The 21,343-nt window shown below is 63.2% G+C and overlaps 1 protein-coding gene across 1 annotated transcript in view; it reads right to left on the bottom strand.

Annotated features, from left to right (window-relative positions):
• Nucleotides 1–21,343, bottom strand: part of ZNF609 (zinc finger protein 609) — a 61,932-nt gene that overhangs the window by 1,631 nt on the left and 38,958 nt on the right. The window contains exons 3-6 of the mRNA XM_088538225.1: nt 15,568–15,793; nt 3,650–3,737; nt 830–3,182; nt 177–543 (exon numbers count right to left, since the gene is read on the bottom strand). Of these exons, the coding sequence (XP_088394351.1) occupies nt 177–543; nt 830–3,182; nt 3,650–3,737; nt 15,568–15,793 (3,034 nt within the window). The remainder of the gene's footprint in view (nt 1–176; nt 544–829; nt 3,183–3,649; nt 3,738–15,567; nt 15,794–21,343) is intronic.

The raw sequence follows: 21,343 nt of genomic DNA, 5'->3' as shown, positions 1-21,343 counted from the left end.
ACCCTCCTTTCTGCCCTCGGGAGCCTCCCCTGCCCAGCCCCGCGCCACGAAGATGACGGCAGCTGCGGCCCATAGCCGTGCCCCACGCCAGGAGGACGGCCAGGACACACGCACAGCCTAGGAAGGGACATCCCTGGAGCAGAGAGCAGGCCCTGAGGAGGTGGTGACTCTCCTACCTGGGTAATTCTGCATCATGACCGTGGGCATGGCCCGGTAGCTGGGGTGGTTGGGGTCGTACGACTGGCTGTAGGAGTAGCCGTGCATGTAGGGGATGTAGGACTGATGCTGCGTGAGGGGTGACGACACGGGGACATGGACACTGGGCCTGGGGTCCTTCCCCACCATGCGAGCCTCCTCGGTGGGGGTCAGTTTGCACTCGGAGCTGGTGCTCTCCTTCCCGTCCTCCTTGGACACAGCCTCTTTGCTCCGACTTCTTTCTTCCTTCAACTTCCGATCCCTCTCCTCCTTCCACCGCTCGTCCTCTGTCTTGATGTCCGAGTACTTTGCGGGGTAGACGTAGGTCCACATCCGGGGCTCCGCTTCCTGCGAGAACCAGGGAACTGTCAGCGCAGCCGCCTCCCCCAGCCCCACCTGCCCTGAAACCACAAAACTTTGGGAAGAAACCAGTGCAACCATCACCCCTTCCCCAGCCTGGTCTCCTGGAGCGGCCCATCACCTCCACTGCCTCCCAGCCCCATCCCTCCCGGCCCGACTGGCAACCTCCAGGGTCACATCCTGGCAGGAACGAGTTCCTCCAGCGAGGAGCTCCCTGCACGACGCGGCAGGAAGGGCCCCGCGCCCGGGCTGGCGGGCACCATGCGGGCATTACCTGTCTGTACCAGAGCACAGGGTCCACCTCTGCTTGCCGGCCACACTCAGCGCCCGCCTTCGTCTCGGCGCTCTCCTTCCCGAGGTGACTCGCCTCGCTCAGCTTCACCTTGAGGCCTTCGGCTACCTGGCTGCCCGAGAGCTTCGACGAGTCCTCCAGCTTGGGGATGATCACCGATTTAGCCATGTCCCCCCCTCCTTGCTCCTTGGCCTTGCTCAGCCCCGACTTGACGAGGTCGGTGAGGCTCGGCGCCTTGGTGAGAGTCGGGGGCATGGGCGGCTTCTGCTTCCACTCCTCTTTGAGCGCTGCCTCCCTCTCCTTGAGGCCCAGCTCCGCTTTCTTCTCCAGCCCTCGCTGCTGCTGCTGCTCCAGGCTCTGCCGCTGCTTCTGCTGCTCCTCGTACTGCTGCCGATAGGCAGGGTTGGTGCTCATGAGGTGCGCGTGGTAGCCGTGCTCGTTGTAGCCGTAGGGGGGCACGTAGGCGTACTGGTTGTAGTAGAGCGACTGCATGTACATGTTGGGGCGCTGCTGGATCACCGAGGGCTGCTGGCTGGAGCTGCCCAGCTCCGGCTTCTTCTCCTCACAGCCCTCGCTCTTCACCTTCACCTCCGGGCTCTCCTGCTCCTCATCCTTCTTCAGCTTCAAGGCCTGGGGCTCGGCCGCAGCCTGGCTGCTGGGGTTCAAGGGCCCCGGGCTCGCCTGGGGGTAGCCAGGGGAATAGTAGGTTTCAAAGCCTTGGTAGTAAGGGGACTCTTTGCTCTGGGGCTGCGGGGGGAAGAGAGCTTTCTTGGCCCCTTCCTTGACCAGCTGCTCCGGATCCTTTGCCTTCATGCCTTCCAGCTTGCCCTCGCCGTCCTCGCCGGCGTCGGAGATGTCCGAGTAAGCGGGGCTGTTGGTTTTCACCGAGCTCGCCTCGGCGCCGTTCTGGGTCACGACGTGCAGCGGGGTCATGGGTTGCGCCGGGTTGGCGCTCTCCAGCCTGCTGGCTCCGCCGATGGACGGGCTCGGCGCGTTGTCGGTGAAGCTGTAGATTTTATCCGCCTCGGCCTTGATGCTGGCAAGGCGGCTCTGGTGCGGGTCAGACGAGCCGTTCAACAGTCCCTCGCCTTTTGTCCCGAGGTCACTGGATTCGCCCCGGAAAGGGCTCTTACCTTCCTCCACTCTGCAGACTTTCCCAGAAGTCAAAGGGTTTTCTGCTTCCTTGGGCTCCTTCTTCTTCTTGTCCTTTTTCTTCTTCTCCTTGGAAGGGGTCAGGGCAGGGTTGACTGCGAAGGGTTCGCCCATCACCGTGGGCTTTGGCTGGATGGGCTTGAGCTGGGGGCTGTTGGGCATGGTCTGCACCACGGTGGTGGTGAGGCCCGCGGAGGAACCGGGGCTGGCTGCGGTGAAGGTGGCCGTCTGGAAGGTGTAAATTGGCTGCGGAGGGATGGCTGGGGCAATGGGTCTGGCAGACTTCAAGCTTTTGGAAGGGATCTTCTCCGGCTTAGCAGCAGATGCCTTCTTGGACTTGTCCTTATCCGCGCACCTCTTCTCCAGGGAGTCAAAGCCATCGTTGCTGGTCTCATCGGCCACCGAAGGACCGTCCTCAGAGCCATCATTGGACAGGGCACCGGGGTCGGTGTCTCCTTCCCCCGCCAGCTTCTTCTTGCAGGGGACCTTGGCGCTGAACTTACTGGACGGAGAGGGGCTGTGGGGCTCCATCAAGCGGACCTTGGGGGTGGCCGAGCGAGCCGGCGACAGCGAGCCCTTCTGCGAGGCGGCAGCACCGTTGCAGCTGCCCACGTCCGAGTGCAGGGAGGGCTCCTCGCCGTACTCGCTGTCCACGTCCGCCTCCAGCTTGCTGTCGTCGTCCGTGTGCGCGTGGGCCTGGTGGTACTTGAGCCCATTGATGTGCTTGTACTTCTTGTTGCAGTTGGGGTGGGGGCAGTCAATGAGGATGGGAGAGGGGCAGTTTCGGTCCAAGACAGCCGGCTCCACCTTCACCGTAGCCGGGGGCACCGCCGCCGAGCCCATCGAGTTAGTGCGGATGCGTTTGCTGCCCTTGGAGTCCTCGGAGCTGGAGTTCAGCTCCATGTCCGAGAGAGGCTTGCTCTTCCGCTTGGTCACGGACGAGGGACTGGCCTTCACGTCCTCGGTGCTACCGCTGGGAGGCGTGCGGTGGTCCGAAGAGTTCTGGCTTCCCCGGCGTCCTTTGCTGTTGGCTCCCGCCCGGGTCTTGCTGCTGTTGCTGGTCCCTTTGCTGTCCGAGGCGGCGGCGGCCTCGCTCACGGGCGTGTTGCTGTTGGGGCGCATGCGCTTGCCCCGGCCCCGGCCGTTGCGCATCTCGAGGTCGCTGGTGGGAGAGTCGCAGAACCTGCGGAGGACGAGAAGCCCGTGTGGAGCGCGGCCGTGCTGAGCGGCACCGTCCCCCTGCGGGCAGGAGGCCCTTCCTCCCGGGGCCCTGCAGAGAGCCGCGAGCGGGTCTGAGCACGGCCAGTCCCGCAAGCGGCCCCAGCAAGCCCAGCACCTCCACAGAAGGGGTTCAGAGGAATCGGGGACCTCAGAGAGCAAATGCCCAGGGGCTTCCAGCTCCAGAGAGGCAAAAAGCCAGGGGCGAAGCCAGGATGGGAAGGGAGGTGTTGGGTTCGTGTGGCAGCAGCCCCGGGCCAGGAACGTGGTGGGGGGACAAGCATGAGGTGGCCGAAGGAACAGCAGCCCCAAGGACAGCGGGCAGAGCGTGCTGGGTGACAGGAGCCCCAGCACGGCTACCTTTCCCCTCTCCGCCTGCACGATCCGGGCGCTGCCACCGCAGCGGGTCCCGCCAGGCGCCGCCGCGCTTACCGGGGAGGTGCCCAGTCGTGCTGCGTGCAGTCCAGCAGCGTCCCCACGTACGTCTTGTTCCTCCAGGTCACGTTGACTACCAGCATCCCTGCAAGGCGAGGGGACAGGGACACGCGGGTGAGGGACGTGAGCCCCACGGCAAAGCCGGGAGATCCACGGCGGAGCTGCACCTCCCTGGGCAGGGCTGCGCATCCCGCAGCTCCGGGAGGCCCTCGGAGAGCCGCGTTTGCCCACTAGATGGCAAGCTCTGCCCGGCACCGCCGCGCCGCCCGGCATCGCTGCGGCCTGCGCCGAGCACCCCAAGCCCCGCGCAGGGGCGCAGAGCATCTCGGAGGAGAGCCCGGCCTTGGGAAAACCCTTGTCCGCTGCTCACTTTGCTCCCGCATTTGCAGGTCATCCACCAAGACCCACCACGAGACACCACCCCCGTGTTGCCAGCTCGCTCTGCCTGGAAAAACCGGCGGCTGGGGACACATCTCCTGTTTGTCCTGTGCAAGGCCAGGCCCTGGCATGGGGCAAACCCTGGGCAATGCCGATCTCAACGACTTTAGGCAGCAAAGAGAGGGCAGAAAGCCGAAGGACGGCCCTGCCAAGCACGCAAACCTGGGCGATCTTGCTCCAGGACCGGCCAGCTGCATCTCCCAGCTTCCCTTCGGATGCTGCGCGAGGGGAGACCCGTCCTGCTCCCGTTTGGTGAGCCCGCCCAGCGCCAGCACCTTCCTGGGTCTCTGGTGGCCAGCGGGCTGCAAGTGCTTCCATAAGAAAGCAATTACACTCAATAATCTCAGGCCATTAGCCGGGTGAACTCAAGTGGATATTTCCTCCCAGCGATGGACTGCTCTGATTACTGCATAACTAATTTGACCGGGAGCAGAGTCCATCGCGTCGAGTGCATTTATCTGAGCAAGGTAAAACTTGGGAGATAGAAATCTCATTTCCAAGGGCAGACGAGTGCAGCTAGATAGACCGCCGCGCAGCCCCACAGGAAGATGGATGGAGCCGAGGGAGCCCAGAACAGCTGGGCCTGAAGCACGTTTGTAAATCTCGGTCTGCAGCCCCGGCGGGGCCGTGCCAGCAGCCAGCTGCGGGCTGTGCCGGGATAAAATATGGAATCACGAGCCGCTCACGGAGACGAGGCCCAGCCGGCAGCTCTCCCGTTGGAAGAGGAGGCTGCCCCAAGGCAGTGCAGCAGGGAAATGGTGGTGCTTGGCTCCCCATGGTGACACCGGCTGGCTGGTGGCCACAGCGGGGCCGGCACCTGGCGCGGGGCTGAGCGCGATGTCACCAGCCTATATTGAACCTGTTGCAAGCCATGGTGCAAACCCCGCTCTTAGTCCTCCCCCAATAAGCCAGGACAATTTAAAGCCCTGGGAATGGAGCCCAAAGTGCCAAAGCTGGGGAAGGGCATTGGGAGCTCCCCCACCACCTGCATGTCCCAGGGCCACAGAGAGGAGGCTTGAAACACACCTGGGCTTGGAGGAAACGGGTCCTGGCTCGTTAGGACGTTCCAAATCTGGGCTTCACGTTTAGAAAAGTCATAGCTGAACCCGGGGGTTCAAGGACCCGGGGGAGCCCGGAGCTGTTGCAGCCGCGGAGGAAGCCCCCGGCCCCAGAGCACCCCTTGGGGGAGCGGGACCCACGCATGGCCCTTGGCACCCTGTGCCACCTGCTCATCAGGGCGCGGGACACGAGCCCTTTCCCCTGAGCTGTCCCCGCCCAGGAAGGCACAAGGAGGTTGCAGCCGTGCGCCCGTCTCGGGAGGGAGGGAGCTGCTCAAATGACTCCCGAGGCACCCGCTTCCCGGGAATCGGACACCTCCGAAGCCCTCAGGTAATGGATAGCAGCCGAGCGGGGTTGCAGAGCAGAGGTGCCGGTGCCAAGTGCTGCCGTCACCGTGGCAGGAGCGCGAAACGCAGGCCCGGGCGGGCGGGCAGTGCCGGGGGACTCCTACCCCGTGCACTGGGGAGGAGCGCGGGCGGCCACACGGACACGGCAGCTACAGCGCCAACGGAGAGGGAAGAGACACGAGGAGGGGACAGCAGAGGAAGGCGGCAAAGGGCTCCGCTCGGGCTCAGCGGAGGAGGCGCAGGAGGACACGAAGAGCATGTCTGGATGTGCCCCGAGGCCAGGGGGAGGGCCGGGAGCTGCTGGTGCGCAGGGAAACAGGGAAGAGGAAAGGTGGGATGATTTTGCCCGGGTGCCACCTGGGGGTGTCCTGGCTAAAGCAGCTGCCCTGCACTGTGCTCAAAGACCCCAGAGAACAGGGCACAGCATGGAGGAACACACAGGACGGAGGATGAACGGAGGAAGGCATAGGACAGAGGAGGGTGTAGGACAGAGGAAGGTGAGGGATGGAGGCAGGTGAGGGATGGAGGAAGGTGAGGGATGAGGAAGGTGAGGGATGGAGGAAGGTGAGGGATGAGGAAGGTGAGGGATGAGGAAGGTGAGGGCTGAGGAAGGTGAGGGATGAGGAAGGTGTGGGATGAGGAAGGTGAGGGATGGAGGAAGGTGCGGGACGAGGAAGGTGAGGGATGGAGGAAGGTGCGGGATGAGGAAGGTGAGGGATGAGGAAGGTGAGGGATTGAGGAAGGTGAGGGATGAGGAAGGTGAGGGATGAGGAAGGTGAGGGATGAGGAAGGTGAGGGATGGAGGAAGGTGAGGGATGGAGGAAGGTGCGGGATGAGGAAGGTGCGGGATGAGGAAGGTGAGGGATTGAGGAAGGTGAGGGATGAGGAAGGTGAGGGCTGAGGAAGGTGAGGGATGAGGAAGGTGAGGGATGAGGAAGGTGAGGGATTGAGGAAGGTGAGGGATGAGGAAGGTGAGGGATGAGGAAGGTGAGGGATGGAGGAAGGTGCGGGATGAGGAAGGTGAGGGATGGAGGAAGGTGAGGGATGGAGGAAGGTGAGGGATGGAGGAAGGTGAGGGATGGAGGAAGGTGAGGGCTGAGGAAGGTGAGGGATGAGGAAGGTGAGGGATGAGGAAGGTGAGGGATGAGGAAGGTGAGGGATGGAGGAAGGTGAGGGATTGAGGAAGATGAGGGATGAGGAAGGTGAGGGATGGAGGAAGGTGCGGGATGAGGAAGGTGAGGGGCGGAGGAAGGTGCGGGACGAGGAAGGTGAGGGATGGAGGAAGGTGAGGAATGAGGAAGGTGAGGGATGGAGGAAGGTGAGGGATGAGGAAGGTGAGGGATGAGGAAGGTGAGGGATAGAGGAAGGTGAGGGATGAGGAAGGTGAGGGGTGGAGGAAGGTGAGGGATGAGGAAGGTGAGGGATGAGGAAGGTGAGGGGTGGAGGAAGGTGCGGGACGAGGAAGGTGAGGGGCGGAGGCGCCGCTCGCTCCCGCTGCTCCCAGCCCCGCTCTGGCACCCCCCGCACCGCTGCTCCAGAGCGGGTCGTCCTCTCCGCAGGCAGCGGCCGTCGCTGCAGCACCAGACGCTGCCGGTGAAGCCAGGCCGCCTCCGGGCGCTGCAGCGGGGGCAAATGGGCGGCCGCAGCCTCTGCCACCCCAAACCCAGACCCGTCTCTCGCAGGAGGCGCCGCAGGGGCAAGTCCTGCTCCGTGCAGCGCTTGGGCACGCAGCAGCTCCCAGCCCACGCTCAGCTCCACATGGGCCTCTTCAGCAGTGGATCTGGGACTCGATGTGTGCAGCTGTGGAGCGCCCGGGAAAGGGAAGTGTCCCCCCCAGGGCTGGACATCTTGGAGGAGACAAGCTGGTGGGACACAAAGAGACGACGTCTAAGGACACGTGGGTCTGCCAAGGTCAACGCTGCGTTCAGCCCTCCTCCCAAACGCCGGTGACGGGCGGCCCCGAGGGACCGGCTCTCCCTGAGTGCAGAGCTCATCCCGCGGCGCCGAGGAGCGAACGCGCGCTGGGGGCTCACTGGGGCGCGCGCCGCGTCCCCGCCAGCCGGAGGGGACCGCGCCGGGAGGTGCTGCCGCGTCTGTCTGCACGGGGATCTGGGAGGCTCCTCGAGCAGAAGAAAGGGAGAAAGGTGGTGCCGCTCCTGGGCGTGATGGTAGGTGCTGGCTCAACACGCGCCGGCGAGCGCGGTTCTCTGCCTGGGAGACAGCGGCCAAGCAGGGCTCGCTCTGCCTCCTCCTGCTCCTGCTCCTGCTCCCGCGCAGGGTGCCAGGCCCCAGCAGGCTGGCAGTTGCCCAAGCCACCTCCAGCGCGGCCGCCTAACAGCAGCGGAGCTGCTGGCAGGGAGAGCCCCGCTAACTCTCTGCTGCTTTGCGGGTGCCGGGAGCCTCTGCGAGACGGGACAGCAGCTGGTGGCGCTTCCTACCGCGAGGAGCTGCCACTTGGCCACGGGGCCGTGAGCCGGCCCGGACGCAGGACGCATCCAGCCCGCTATCCCACCCGCCGCCGTGGCCAGGGGCAAGGACTGAGCGCTGCGCAGCGGCTCTTCAAGCCTCCAGGCCCGGGTGAGCGAGTCCAGCGTGTTCAATACCCTTCCCCATGAATGTCTCCAGCTGCGAGTCCTCTCAGCTTGGCTGTGCCCCAAGGAGGGGTCCTCACCTCCCTGCTGTCTCCAGCACTAACATCTACCCAGCAAGGGCCCAACCTATGGCCTCGCAGACCTTCCTCTCTTGTTTACAGAGGCCCCAGCGCCGGCTGGAAGGAGAGAAGAAAGAAGGGGCACTCGTGTTGATACACGATGCTCGTGGACACGGTGACTCGGGGTATCCATGCTCTGGCATGACCCTGCGCTGGCGTCGGCCTCCTGGAGCCCAGGCCCCGTGCGATAACGTGGACCGAGCTCTCCCGTTGCCTGGTGTTCCTTCCACCCACCGGGATGGCGACACTCCTGCCCAGGTTCCCTGGGGAAAACCTGATGACGTGCGAAGCCCAGGTGGCAAAGCAGGCACCTCTGGACACTAGATCACTGTTACCCGTCAGCTTTTGAAGGGACAGGACGTGCAGAAAAGGGTCTCATGATGGGCAGGGAAAACAGTGGAGGTGCCTTGGGCTGGGGTCATAGCAGCTCCTACCCAGGGGAAAAGAGCCAGCGGAGGTGCCCTGTAGGTGACAGAAGTGACCGCAGGCCATGCCGCTGTAAGTACACCCGTCACTTGTCACCATGACGGGCAGCTTGTTCCCAAGGACCCACCGAACACGCACGGCTCCCGCTGCCACGCGCCGACCCAGAGCCCGTCACGCGCGTCAACCTCCAGCAGCAAACGGCGAATGACAGGCACGACGCGACGGCGGGAGAGCAGGGTGATGGCGGCACCCTGCCCGTGCCCAGCGAGGAACGGGCTGCGCAAAACTGCCCCAGGAGCCACACGGCGGAGCAAGGCAAACACATATATACGCACCATGAAATAACAACCCCACCTCCCTCAGTGTGAACGGCCAGAGGGGATCTCCCAATCGCACATCTGAGGAAGACTTCAGCCCTGAGCACGTGGACAGGTCCTGGCGAAGGACCTGTGTCCAGTTCTGGGCCCCACAGTACAAGAGGGATGTGGAGCTGCTGGAGAGAGTCCAGCGCAGGGCCACAAGGATGATCAGGGGCCTGGAACATCTGCCCTGTGAGGAGAGGCTGAGGGAGCTGGGCCTGTTCAGCTGGAGAAGAGAAGGCTGAGAGGGGATCTGAGCAGTGTCTACAAGTACCTCAAGGGAGGCAGTGAGGAGGATGGTGCTGGCCTCTTTTCACTGGTGGCCACTGATACAACTAGAGGAAACGGCTGGAAACTAAAGCATCAAAAGTTCCACAGGAACTTAAGGAAAAATTAACAGTGAGGGTGCCAGAGCACTGGAACAGGCTGCCCAGAGAGGTTGTGGAGTCTCCTTCTCTGGAGATCTTCAAACCCGCTTGGACGCAGTCCTGTGCCACGTGCTCTAGGTGACCCTGTGTGTGCAGGGGGTTGGACTAGATGACCTCTAGAGGTGCCTTCCAACCTCAGCTATTCTGTGATTCTATGATTCTGGGCGCCTACCTCCTTTCTACCTGTCATCAAGTCTTGCTGCTTGCTCAGCAAGCTCTCGGCTGGTGAAAAGGGCTGCAGGGCTGCAGCAAGGACCAGCCAGCAATGGCTCCACAAGGAAAGCGGCTCCTCCTTCTGCAGCAGGAGCTCTGCTGGGTTTCCCACCCGGCAGCCCAAGTGTTTGGCCATCAACTTGTGCTGGGTGGTTCCTGCGCTGGTGTCCTCCCATTCACTGCCCCGATCCTCAGGGAAACCTGCCCAAATCCTCACAGCAGCTTTGTGCCCGGCTGCTCCTCACCCTGGCAAGGATGGAGCCCTACGAAGTGCTGGGATGATCCCACCTCCACGCCGAGGAGGGCGGTTTATCACAGCAGGCACAGCATGGCCCAGGGTCCATGGGGTTCCCAAGAGCTGCATCGTTTGCAAGCAGCTTGGTCATCCATCCTCGCTCTGCTGGAGAAGAGAGCGCGTGAAGAGGCCCAAGAATCATTTCAGCTCCCATGAAAGCGGCACGCAGCAGCTTGCGGCTCACAACAGCCCCTTGTAAACAAGCCCTTCCATCCAGCGCGCGGCGCTGGGGACGGGAGCCCCAGCTGGTAACACGCAGGGCGGCTCGGTGGGCGGCTCGGGGAGCGCGACACAAGCACCAGCCCTGCCCGCAGCCCGGGACTGCTCACGTGTTGCTAAAACAGCCTTCGCGCGTAGCTGACAGATGCTGATATAAGCAGTGCTTTGAGAGCGATAAGCAGTGCATTAGCTCTGCGCGAGCTCCCTGCCTCCCGGTACTGCCAAGCGCTCTGCCAGCAAACACGAGATAGGAAGCGGCCGCACTGTGGGGGCACCGGGAAATGATGCGCAACGAAGCGTCTCCGAGCCGCCGCGCACGCGGCCACCTCGCCCCGAGGGCTGCGGCCGCCCCGTCCACCGGGGACACGGGAGGAACGGGGGCTTGGTGGGGAGACGGGCGCCCGCCGGCGCTCCGGCCCGGAGCGTCGCTGTCGCGGAGAGCCCCGCTGCGCCGGCGCGCTCGGGGCGGGCGGCTCTGCTCACGGCTCCGCGCTCTCGCAGGGCCTTGAGAGGCGCTCGGTGTTTTTTGGTTTTGAAATGCAATCAAAGCCAGAGAGACAGACACTTCTATTCCTGCACTCTGTGCCCTTGCTGTGAAAGCCTCGAGAATTCACCTCCCGCTTTGGGTTTGAGTTCACTGGGCTACGAGCGCTGGATTTTGTCTGTAGGGGACTCCATGTCCCTCTCTGAGGCCCCAAAAGCCGGAGAGCAGCAGTGCTGTCACCTCTGGGTGTTGCAATCTTGGGCCACGGTCGCCCTTAGAGCACCCTCGACATTACCAGGCACCCCGAGAGGTAGAGAGATCCCCAGCCACAAGAGTCACCATTCAAGGGGCCAAATGACACTGCAAAGCCATCTGTCTGGGACAAGGTAAGTGGAGCCTGGTCTTGGTGGCTGGGGCAGGGGGAAAGCAGTGCCACAAGCGGGCGGCTGCCACAGGCACCTAGAGCAACAGCACAAGAGATGCCCAACGCAACCATAAAGGAGAAGACGGTGGAGGACGTGGGACCCGGGTAACCCATAAGAGCTGCAAGAGGCAGTCGGGTGGGTGGTGTCACAGTGAAGCCTCCTGATTGCTTGGGACCGTGTTGTCCAGCCTAGCACCACTCCATGCACATTGATGGTACCCAAAGGCCCAAGGGTGGGCGCCGATGCCCTCGGCAGCGCTGGGAGCTGCCTGCAGAAACACCCGGAGCGTGCAGAGCTCGCGGAGGTGCCGCCCGCCAGCGGCATCGTGAAGGCACCTGGCGGGCTCTGCTTCCTCCTGCCGGCTCTGCGGAGCCGCTGTTGCCATGCTGTGCTCCGCGTTGCTAGGAGCGTTCGCATGTCACGCGGCGCCGTGTTTTGGCTGCACGCACGAGCGCCGCGGCCGCCGGCGGGACCCGCGCCGAGCGCCGCTCCGCCGCCGCGGCCGTGCGGCACCACGAGGCGCTTCGTGCCGGGTGACACCGACTGCGGCGCGGGGGAAGGAGCAGAGCCGGGAGCTAACGAGGCAGCGCTGCTTTCCGGGATAATTAGATCAGTCAATAGTTCCTGCAGATCGGAATCGCACCTAACAGAATTAGGGAGAGCGCCAAGGCAGCTGCTCCCGCGCAAGGCCGTTAACGAACGCATCTCCTGCACGCGGCGGTGCCAGAGCGGGTGCAGCGGGTAACGAAAACGCAGCCTCGACGCCGCCCCGATGCCGGCGCCCGGCGGGTCGGCACGAGACGCTGCGGGCAGCACGCGGCAGCTGTGTGGGGCTTGCAGCCCCAAGGGGCCTTGGCGGGGCTGCCGCGCGCCCCAGCTTTTCTGTGCGTTCCTGCAGCCGCGAAGGGAGGCGCTGCCCTTGGGCCAGGGCATCCCGGCTCCTTGGAGCTCCGTATCAGAAGGGGCAGCTCTGGCCCGCCTCTCCAAAGCCACAGCAGCATTTGCAGCCTTTAGGAGACACCTTTCTGCCCAGCTTTGAAGCCTTGGGGACGATCCCCGAGCCGTTTGCTGCACCGAGGGAGCTTTGCTCAGGCAGCCTCCTGCCCTGCTGCTGCACAAGCCCCTGCCCAGAGGAGTTTGAAGCGTCGGGAACACACAGAGGCCTGCGAGCGCCCAAGGAGGAGCGCGCGGGCAGCAGGGAACGAACTGGCGGCGAAGGCAACTCTGCACCTCCGCCCGCCGGCTGCTGGCGCCGGGAGCGTCCTCCTATGCCGCCGTGTCTGCCGCGAGCCCGGCACCGCTCACGGGCAGCGCCACGGGGAAAGGCCTCCGGACAAACCGCAGAGCAAAGCGGGAAAGGAACGCGGCTGCAACCAGCCCTCCCTGCGCACATCCCTGTTCGGACGCCCCCGCTCCTGCACTGGGCCAGGCAGCGCTTGCTCCTGCAGCCCAGGGTCTTTCCGAGCCGTCCACAGAGGCTGAAGCTCCTGGCGGCTCCGCTGAGGCTGTCCCGGGGCTGCGGCAGCACCGTGGGGACCTGCTGGAGACCCTGAGGCGGGTGGAAAGGATGGGGAATGCTGCTCAATCCACCAGAAAAAGGGAATGTCAACCCAGGAGAAACACAGACCCAGGCAGCACTGGCATTTTAGCACCTGCTTCCTGGACCTTGGGATGGGATGCAGGTTGCACAGGCTCATCCATGCTGAAAGAGCCCCCGTTTCGTTTGTGGACACGTCCTCCCCGTAGCCCTGCGGTTCTCCCCCATGGTGATCCCCTCCTGGCTCTGCGGGCAGGGGAGATGGCTGCTGCTGCCCACGTGTCCCTGGCCATCGCACAAGGTCCGGGCTGCTCCCCCAGCACAGCCACGTCCTGCCCCGCCAGCCCCGACGGGACGGGCAGGGGACGAGGGACGGCTTCACCGCCAAGTTTGCAGCCTCCTACAACGGAGCCCACAAGATGCTCCCGCTTCGGGAGCCGCCAGCTGCAGCAGGCTGCAAAGGAGCCAAGGAGAGGGCAGGATTTGTATCCTGCGTGACAGCAGCGCCGGGCTCGCCGTAAAAGCCATCGCTCCTGACAGCAGGAACCAAGCAGCAGCCGGCAGAGCCAGGCAGAGAAGGATCTTTGCACAAGTTCATTGAATTACGGCGGACTAAAAATAGCCGAGCTGCAGGAATCGCAGAATGCCTCCGAGGCACGGTCGGATCGGATCGCTGCGGAAGAGCGGGATAACGCGGGAGGACGGGCAGACGGGCTGCAGAGCTGTGCCGACTGGCGAGGCCCAGGAGGGGAAGAAAAAGAAGGAGAGAGAGAAAAAAGACACACCAAGTGCTGCCGTTAGAGGAGGAAGCAAACCGGTGGAGGGAAGGGGGCTTGGAAGTCGTGCTTCAATCCTTGTCCTTTCCTGACTGGATTTCTCGTGTCCTACTTGACACCCATCTAAGATAAAAACAGCAACACCCCAGCTCCAGCAGTGCAAATACCCCCCGACAGGTCTCAAACTCCATGGCCCTGGGCTTTTCTGGACACCAAGCTGAAGAAAAACACGTTCACGGGAAAGAAGAGATCGTCCGGTGCTCCGTGCACCAGCCTAAACCCTGGGAAGGGCCGGCAGTTCCAGCTGCTCCGGGTGCCGCTCCAGACGAGTCACTTGGCTGGCCCGCGCCTCAGCCTCCCTAGCTCACGGCAGGCACCTGGCAGTTTTTAAGGAGATCGGATGCTTGTGGAGACCTAAAACCACGCGAGATGGGCTGGGGGACAGAGCCAGCGGGTCTCACCCAAGGTCCCTCCTGGCGCACGGCGCAGGGAGGCAGGAGGGCGGCACGAGCCGTTCCCTGCCCCGTGTCACCCGCGGGGTCCGCGGCCGCCGCGCGCTGCTCGGCGCTTCCTTGTCCCTACCAGCAAGCCGAGCTCAGAGCTGCGGAATCCCCTGAGTGCAATTTTCCAGCGTTGTGGCTTCCTCCTGCCTCAGGAGCACGTACAGTTCCCTGGCATCTTGATTCCGCTGAATCTTCCCATACGTGCGACTGTGCGTAGAAGGCACAACGGAGAAGGCAGAGGGGCACGAGGAAGCTGGAGGTGCCCATCTCCAGCTAGCAAGGACCTGCTGGTCCAGGCAGCCCCTGCCAGCGTGCTCTGGGCACTCCTCCCTTCCCAAACATCTCAGGTCAGGACACTCTTCCAAGCAGGAACAAGTCCAGTGCTCATCTCCACGCCCGGGGCCATTGCACCACTCGGTCCTGCACCAGCTGCATTTTTCAAACCAGTTTGCAAGAGCGCTGAGGAAAGAGGAGCTTGGTCCCACGATCTTCCCACAGCACTTGGGGCCAGCAGGAATGGAGCGTTCCACACCCACGGACAACCGCGTCTGTTCCAAGAGGACACACAGCACCAGCTTGGGCTGGGAGGCCACAGAACACAGGCACAGCTCCAGCGTGAGCTGTGCCGGCACCACGGCAGGTTTTACCCCACCAGCCTGTGGCTAAATGGTAGCAGCGCTGGCCTGCTTCAGGAAAAGCAGGTTTCAGTTCAGCTTCAATCATCATCAAAGATAACAAAGACAGTCACTGTTAGAGCAGCCAGAGGAGCACTGACAGGGAGCAGGGATTAAGGCCAGCACCTTCATTGCCCGCGCGCCAGGCGGAGCAAGAGCAGAGGCAGAGGTCCACGAGGAGCTCCATGCTGCTCCATCCAAGGCGTCCCACCAGCTGGCCTCTGTCCCTCTGCTCTTCCTCACATTTGTGCCTCTGCTCTCCATTTCTGCTTTCAGACTGCAGCTGGAAGCACATGCAGGTAAAGGGGTTCACCCGAGGCCTCCAGCCCGAGGCTCCAGCCTCCCGCGGAGGCTGCAGGGCCGGCCGGGTTCCTGCGCTAACCGTGGTGCACTGAAGCACCCATTCATCCCCGCGGCATTTGGCAGAGCCCCAGCAGCAGCTAAAACCCATCAAAGAGAGGGACTCGGGAAAGCAAACCAAACCCCGTGCACATGAGACGGCTTCCAGGGGAAAGAGGTTCCATTGGCCTGGCAGCAGAGCCTTGCTCTCCTGTCGAGCCTATTTTGAAAGCTCTGCTGGGGTTATTTATCCGGCAGGAGATTGCTGCTGCCTCCCAGGGCTTGGGCACTTTTGCGACAGACTTGCAGGTTGCCAGCTAGAAATGAAGTCAACTCTGTCAAGCTCCCGTTCAGGTTGGCACGGGCTGTTCTCTGGCACCTCTAGTAACAAGGCAGCTCTCACATTGAGGCAGAGAAACGGCAGTTTAGATTTTCACCCACTGCCTGGGCAAGGGGCTAGCACAGCGCACAGGGCTGACGCGGGTTTTGGCTGCTCACTTCATTTGCTCTAACGCTTAGAAACCCAACTTAGGAGCTGCTCCCACACAGCCACTCTGTCCCGACCACCCAGACTGCGGCGGGGAGGAAGCCTGGGACGTGCCAGCAAGGAATAGGGCAGGGGAAGAGGAAGAAGGGGGTTATTGTAACTCCAACAGGCCAAGGAACTCTCCGAGGGCACTCACCATCCTCCGTCTCCTGCCAGACGATGCCTTCCAGGTTCACGCTGGTCCCAGGCTCGCAAGGGCCCAGACACTCCGGCTCGGTGGCCAGGGCCACATCACAGGTATTCACTCCCACGGAGCGGGTGCGTACCATGATCTGCTCACAGGGCGACGAGATGTCGTTGTTGACCACAGGGACGAGGAGGTGCAAGGGCAACACCGCGGGCGTCGAGACCGGAGACTCCATCTGTGGGGAAGGAGAAACATGCCAGAAACATGAGGAACACAGAGCAAGTACCAAGAGGCAACTCCTCTTCTGGAGAACCCCAAGCCCAGGGCTCCCACCTTCTCAATTCCCGCGCCAGAACTGCCTTTGGCCTGCTTGCTAGGAGGTGCTTCAAGCCCCACGCATGAGCAGAGGACAGGGATCCGGCCGGCTGTTTCCACCCTGTCGTGCCCAGCGCCACCAAAACGGCAGCGCCGGTCGGTACGTGGATCACACACCACGTCCTGCCGCGGAGGCCGCTGCTCCGCTGGGAAGGGGTCTGGGGCCAGGTTCCTTCACGGACTACTCTGGTGTTGCTGTGCCTGGCCAGGACGCCTTTTGGCTACCGCTCAGGTGTTAATGCAATCAATGACTTTGGACCTGACAGCTCATTAGAAAAGGAAAAATTAGAGGCTCCTGCTCAACTGGCAGGACAGGACAAACGAGCAGCTCCCTGCGGTGCCAGTGAAAACCAAGGTCCTCCTCCGGATCTACCGCACAACCACGTGGAGACACAGGCCGCGACGCTCGTCTCTAGGCCAGCGAGGGCAAAGGATCTGCTCCGGGAGGGCAGCGCCGCGGCCCCGGCGCCGTGCCGAGCGCCGCGGAGGGCCAAGGGGAGGTGCGAGGTGGGAGCCGCCCTCTCCTCCATGGCCATCCCATCCCTGGTCAAGCCGTGGCCTTGGTTTGCCAGAGGGGGCTCGCGCCTGTTTTGGGGCTAGTTGCTCCTCCTCGGCTCAGGCCTCCACTCTCACAGGAAGGGCTGGGATCTCGGTAAGAACCTGAGCAACCTCAAAACGGAAGCGGCCTGAGGAATCTCATGGAGGCACCGGCCAGCCTTGACCTCGCGTCAGCCTCCGCCAGGGAAGGCCCCTCCACAGCATCCAGCTACCTTGTAAGCCTCGGCCATGAGCCACAGAGGCCTCCGAGCTGTCACCAAGCGGGGACACCGACACAAGCCCGTGACCACTTCCAACCTCATCACGGGCCCACATTTCCTGACGTCCCCAAAACGTCACCCCAAGAGGGCATCGTGGTCCTCAAGGGCTGCCGCAATGACCTGCTGGCTCTCGCTCGCGTGCAAACACCTTCCAAGGCTCCAAGGCCGCTTCCAGGTTGGAAGCTCGCCCGTGCAGCCGTGCCGGCAGCCCGTGCTCCTGCGCACCCTCCCGCTCCGCAGCTCCGTCTTCCCGCCGCGCTCCCAGCCCACCTTCCCACCGGCACGAGCGGCTCGCTCCGGAGCCCCCAAAAGGCGCGCGGATGCGGAGAGCGCCCCGTGCCCCAGCGCGGCGGCCAGGCCGTCCCGCGGCATCAGCACATGGCGGGGACGGCAGCAACGCGCCTCGGCTCCATCCCAGGAGGCCGGGGAACCCAGGGATCCAAAGACACCCTTTGGAAGCGCCAGGCGCCTTTGGAGAGGCTTGGGAAAGGACGCGAGCCCTGCGGAGCACGCTTTCCCCTTCGGCCTCGGTGGCAACCCACTTCCAACACCAGGGCAAGTCCCAGCGGGCCAGGAAACATCTGGAGGGGCACCCGGCACAGCTGGCTGCCGCGTGCCCGGCAGCGAGGCCGGGCCGTGGCGGGGGGGACAGCGAGGGCACCTGCGGGGCTTGCAAACCGCTCGGCCTCCTTCTCCTCTGCAGCAGCAAGCGCCGCGCAGGAGCGTTTAATTACAGCTCCAGCGCCGCTAATTATCGCTCGGTCACATCCGTAATCTGCATTCCGCCGCGGCGCATAACAAGCAGCTCGCCGCGCTGGCTCTAACGAGCGAGGCGGCTTCATGGGATTTCATATTTCACCCCGCGCCGGAGCGGCCCAGCAGCCTCATTTATCATCTGTGAGCGCAAAGGCTGCTCACTCGCCCGGAGCCCGAGAGCAAAAACAGGCTCCGGAGGCCGGGACAAGGGCAAAGCCTCCGGCACGGGGCTCAGCTGCTCCGCCAGGCCATTCCCGGGGCCGAAACATGCAGCCACCGGTGACGCTGCCGTCGGAGAAGCCGTTGGGTCCCGCTCGGAGCCTCAAGCAGCGGCTTTCTGAGATCCCCAGCCCCATGGCAGCCTGGCTTCCAGCTCCGACACAAATCGCTTTAGCGTTTCCAGGCTCTAAATCCCCCTTCGTAGAGGACAAATTTGTTTCTCTTCCTTCGCTGGAGAAGGTTTTAAGGTTAAACAGCAGCGGGTGCAAACGCAGCTTGGCCATCGCGGAGCCGCGTGGGGCTCCATGAAGGTCTCAAGCCACATTTCGGAACCATAAGAGCCACCAAGGATGCCCCAAAAACAGCAAAACTGGGAAAGAGCAGCCAGCAGATATATCCGGGCTGCACGTCCAAGGGCTGAGACTGCACCGACCACAGCCCCGCGTTAATGCACCAACGCGACTGCCCTGCAACACATCTGCACCTCTAATGTACTGGAGACCGTTACCCCAGGAGAAGAAGCTCCTCGCCACCATTTCCCATCTTTCCAGGGTAGGAAGGTCCTTCAAAAAGTGATAGGCAACAGGAAGCCAGGGGAGACAGTAATCACTGGTCACAACCGCGGAGCTGCCATATGCCGGGCGGCTGGAGGGGACAACACGAGCACCAAACCCTGTCCACGCCGCCCGCGGCTCGACGTGCCGCTCCCGCACCGCTCACATGAAGCAAAATCAATCCTTTCCATCTCAAAACCTCCGCGGACTTCTCATGACCTCGGCTGAAAATGCAACGTGTTTGCAGAACCTGCTGCCGAAGGACGGCACCAAAACCCAACCAGGTCCGAAAACAACATCCTGATTACTGCTACGGTGTGCACGGAGGACACTGGGTTTCTCTGGAGGCAAATCTGAGCCCACAAGGTGTGCCCTTGCGGAGAGCAAAACGAGGCCCAGGATCTTGTGCGCTTGGTGCCCGGGCTGCATAGCACCACCGCCAGAGCAGCATCGCAGAAACAGCTCTGCATGGGAACCAGGGCTTGAAGCGCACGGAAAGCCTCTCCTGGGATGGAGCATCGGCCTGGATTTCCTTCCGAGCACGAGGCAGCTTGTCCTTGGGAGCTGGCAGGTAAAGCGCAGGCGGCGCCGGCGCCAGCTCTCGCCCGCGCCGCGCTGCGAAGGGAGACGGCGAGCGCGCAGAGCCAGATGGCTTGGAGCCGCTCCGCCACCTGGGCCGCGCAGCCTCCCCAAAAACAAACCGGAGAGAGAAAACCTCCCTTCCCAGCAGGCCTCCGCGGCACCGGCTTCTCGGGGGCTTCGTGGGGCTCGGGCTCCAGCAAGAGCGGCACGTCCTTGGCGCCCCTCGCCCCACGCATCGTCACCTGGAGGGCTCTGCAGATCCTCATGTCGCATCCAGGACATCCTGTATCCAGGATGAGGGCAGGAAGAGGCAGCAGGCGCCGGGAAGCCAAGTGATTTGGGAGGGTTATATGGGAAGCCCGTGGCAGAGCACGGCCCAGCCGGGAGGGCCCCAATATCCTCGGAGCTCCAAGATGCGGAGCGGCAGACCCGAGCTAGGGCAGCGGAGCCACCCCAGACCCCCCGGAGCTGCTGGCAACCGCTGCGGCCTTGCGGGCTGGTCAGAGCCGGCTCCCGCGTTAGCCTCCCATCCATCCCCATGAGCGCGCCAGGGATCCCTGTCTGCTCCCGTTTCCCGTTGCAGCTCCCCGGGGTCCCGGCTCAGAGCCGCGTTCCAGCAGGGCCTGCGCACATCCCTAAGGAGCCCCGTGCTGGAGAAGCCGGGCGGACTTGTGGTTGGCACCAAAGCCTACGCGCAGCGGCAGCCTCGCCGCTGATTCACGGGTCTTCTCCGGACCAACAAGCCGGCTGAGCTGTCTTAACACAACCCGACAGTCAAAAAGCCAGTTCTAACCCCAGGTCTACACATGTCCTTCACCGGAGAGACGGGCAGAAAGATCCCTAGTGGCTTGAATGCCACTGCTCTTATCTTGCTGCTTCCTGCCCCCTGAGCTCCAGGGAGGCAGACGCCGCAGAGGCCCGGCCTCACTATCGCCACGTCTTCAGTAAAGCCAGGAATAGCATCCACGACAGACGCGCCAGCACCGAGGCACCTGCTCCAACCGTTTCCAAGACTATCGGCTCTGCTCTAGAAAAGGAAGGTGTCTCCGGAGGTGAGAGGTTGCAAACGGCGGCGGCGGGAGGGGACAGTCAATACAAGCGAGCGAAGCAGGAAGGGAAAGAAATCAAGGCTGGGATCTCCGTGAAGCAAGAGTCAGTCCAACAGGCTGACCCAGGACGTGTTGTCTGGGTCTCAGGCCCCGTTCGCTAACTCTGCGCTCCCGTGGAGATGCTGCAGGAGCCTCCCCTCCTTCCTCGAAATCGAAGATGGAGCCGCGGGCTCTAACACGGCCACGGCTGCGGCAGGAAGGGGACAGGAGGCCGCGTGGCCAAGGGACAGTGACGTGTCCGGGGCGAGGGAGGCCGGAGCTGGCGGAAAGCACAGAGCCCGGCCGCGGGCACCGAATGACAGCGCCTGTGGCCCTTCCTGAAACCCAGTGGCAAACCCACACCAAAAGCCGTGTCCATCTTCCACCATCACCCATGCGTGGGTGGTTTCTCAAACAGAGCAAGTGTTTGGCTCTACTCAAGCCAAAAACAAAAGGACTTTTCCCTCTGCGAGACAGCAGGCTCCTTTCTCAGAGACCTTCTCACCCAGCGCTGCAGCCTGGAGACCTGGGGATCGCCCTCTCTCTCCTTCCTGGGCTGGAAACCAGTATCTGTTCCTCAGAAGGCAGGTCCCCAAGCAAGGTCCTAAGCCCTGAGCTCAGTCTTCTTGCAGAAAAGAGATCCTGCAGTCCCCGCATCTCGCCGCGTGCATCCCCGCCGGGCTCCGGCAGATGCCATTCCCGGCCGCTCCGCACCAGGCACTCCCACGCGCGTTCCCCGCTCTCCTCCCGCCGCGACGCAGCAGGGCCCGAGCGCGGCGCCGGTGAGGTGGGCACGTTCCTACCCCCGAACACGCGAAACCCGGGCACCAACGCAAGCAGCGCCCGCATGGGGAGAGCGCTACAGCTCTTTGACCAGTGCAGGACTAACGTGCACGCTCTTGCAAGCGCCCCGGTGCATCCATCTCCCGGAAAGAGGACATAAATCCAGGCGGCCTTTCACGAACCGCTTGCCAGGTTGCGAGGCGGCCACGTCTGCCTTTAAAAGCACCACGCCAGCCGCCAGCTATATAAAACCTGGAGCAAAGGTCCAGAGGTTGTGAGCAGCCGAGCCAGAGACAATCCTGAAATCCAAATCCTCATGTCCGCACAACAGGCGGGGGCAATCGGATGAAAAAAACAGCATCCGCACGGCTGAACAGCCGGCAAAGTCCCCGGGGCCAAGCGCGGCCTCCGCACCCACAACAGCAGCTCTCGCTCCAGCTGCGATGCCCGGAGCGTCGCGCCGACGCCGGTGCCAGCCACCAAGGCCACGCAGGGTCGCGCTGCAGCGTTGTCATCTGCAGGGCCTAGGAGCGTGCTGCAGAGTCGGCGTCTCCTTTCAGGCACATCAGCTGCTCAGGCGCTAAGTGTGGCTAATCCCGCAGCTCCCAGG

This window comes from Tinamus guttatus, unplaced genomic scaffold, assembly GCF_059628265.1.
Source record: "Tinamus guttatus ecotype Peru unplaced genomic scaffold, ASM5962826v1 Tinamus_guttatus_pri_ptg000942l, whole genome shotgun sequence".
Classification (NCBI taxonomy): Eukaryota; Metazoa; Chordata; class Aves; order Tinamiformes; family Tinamidae; genus Tinamus; species Tinamus guttatus.
Note: the sequence above shows the minus strand (reverse complement) of the source record. Positions and strands in the feature narration are given on the sequence as shown.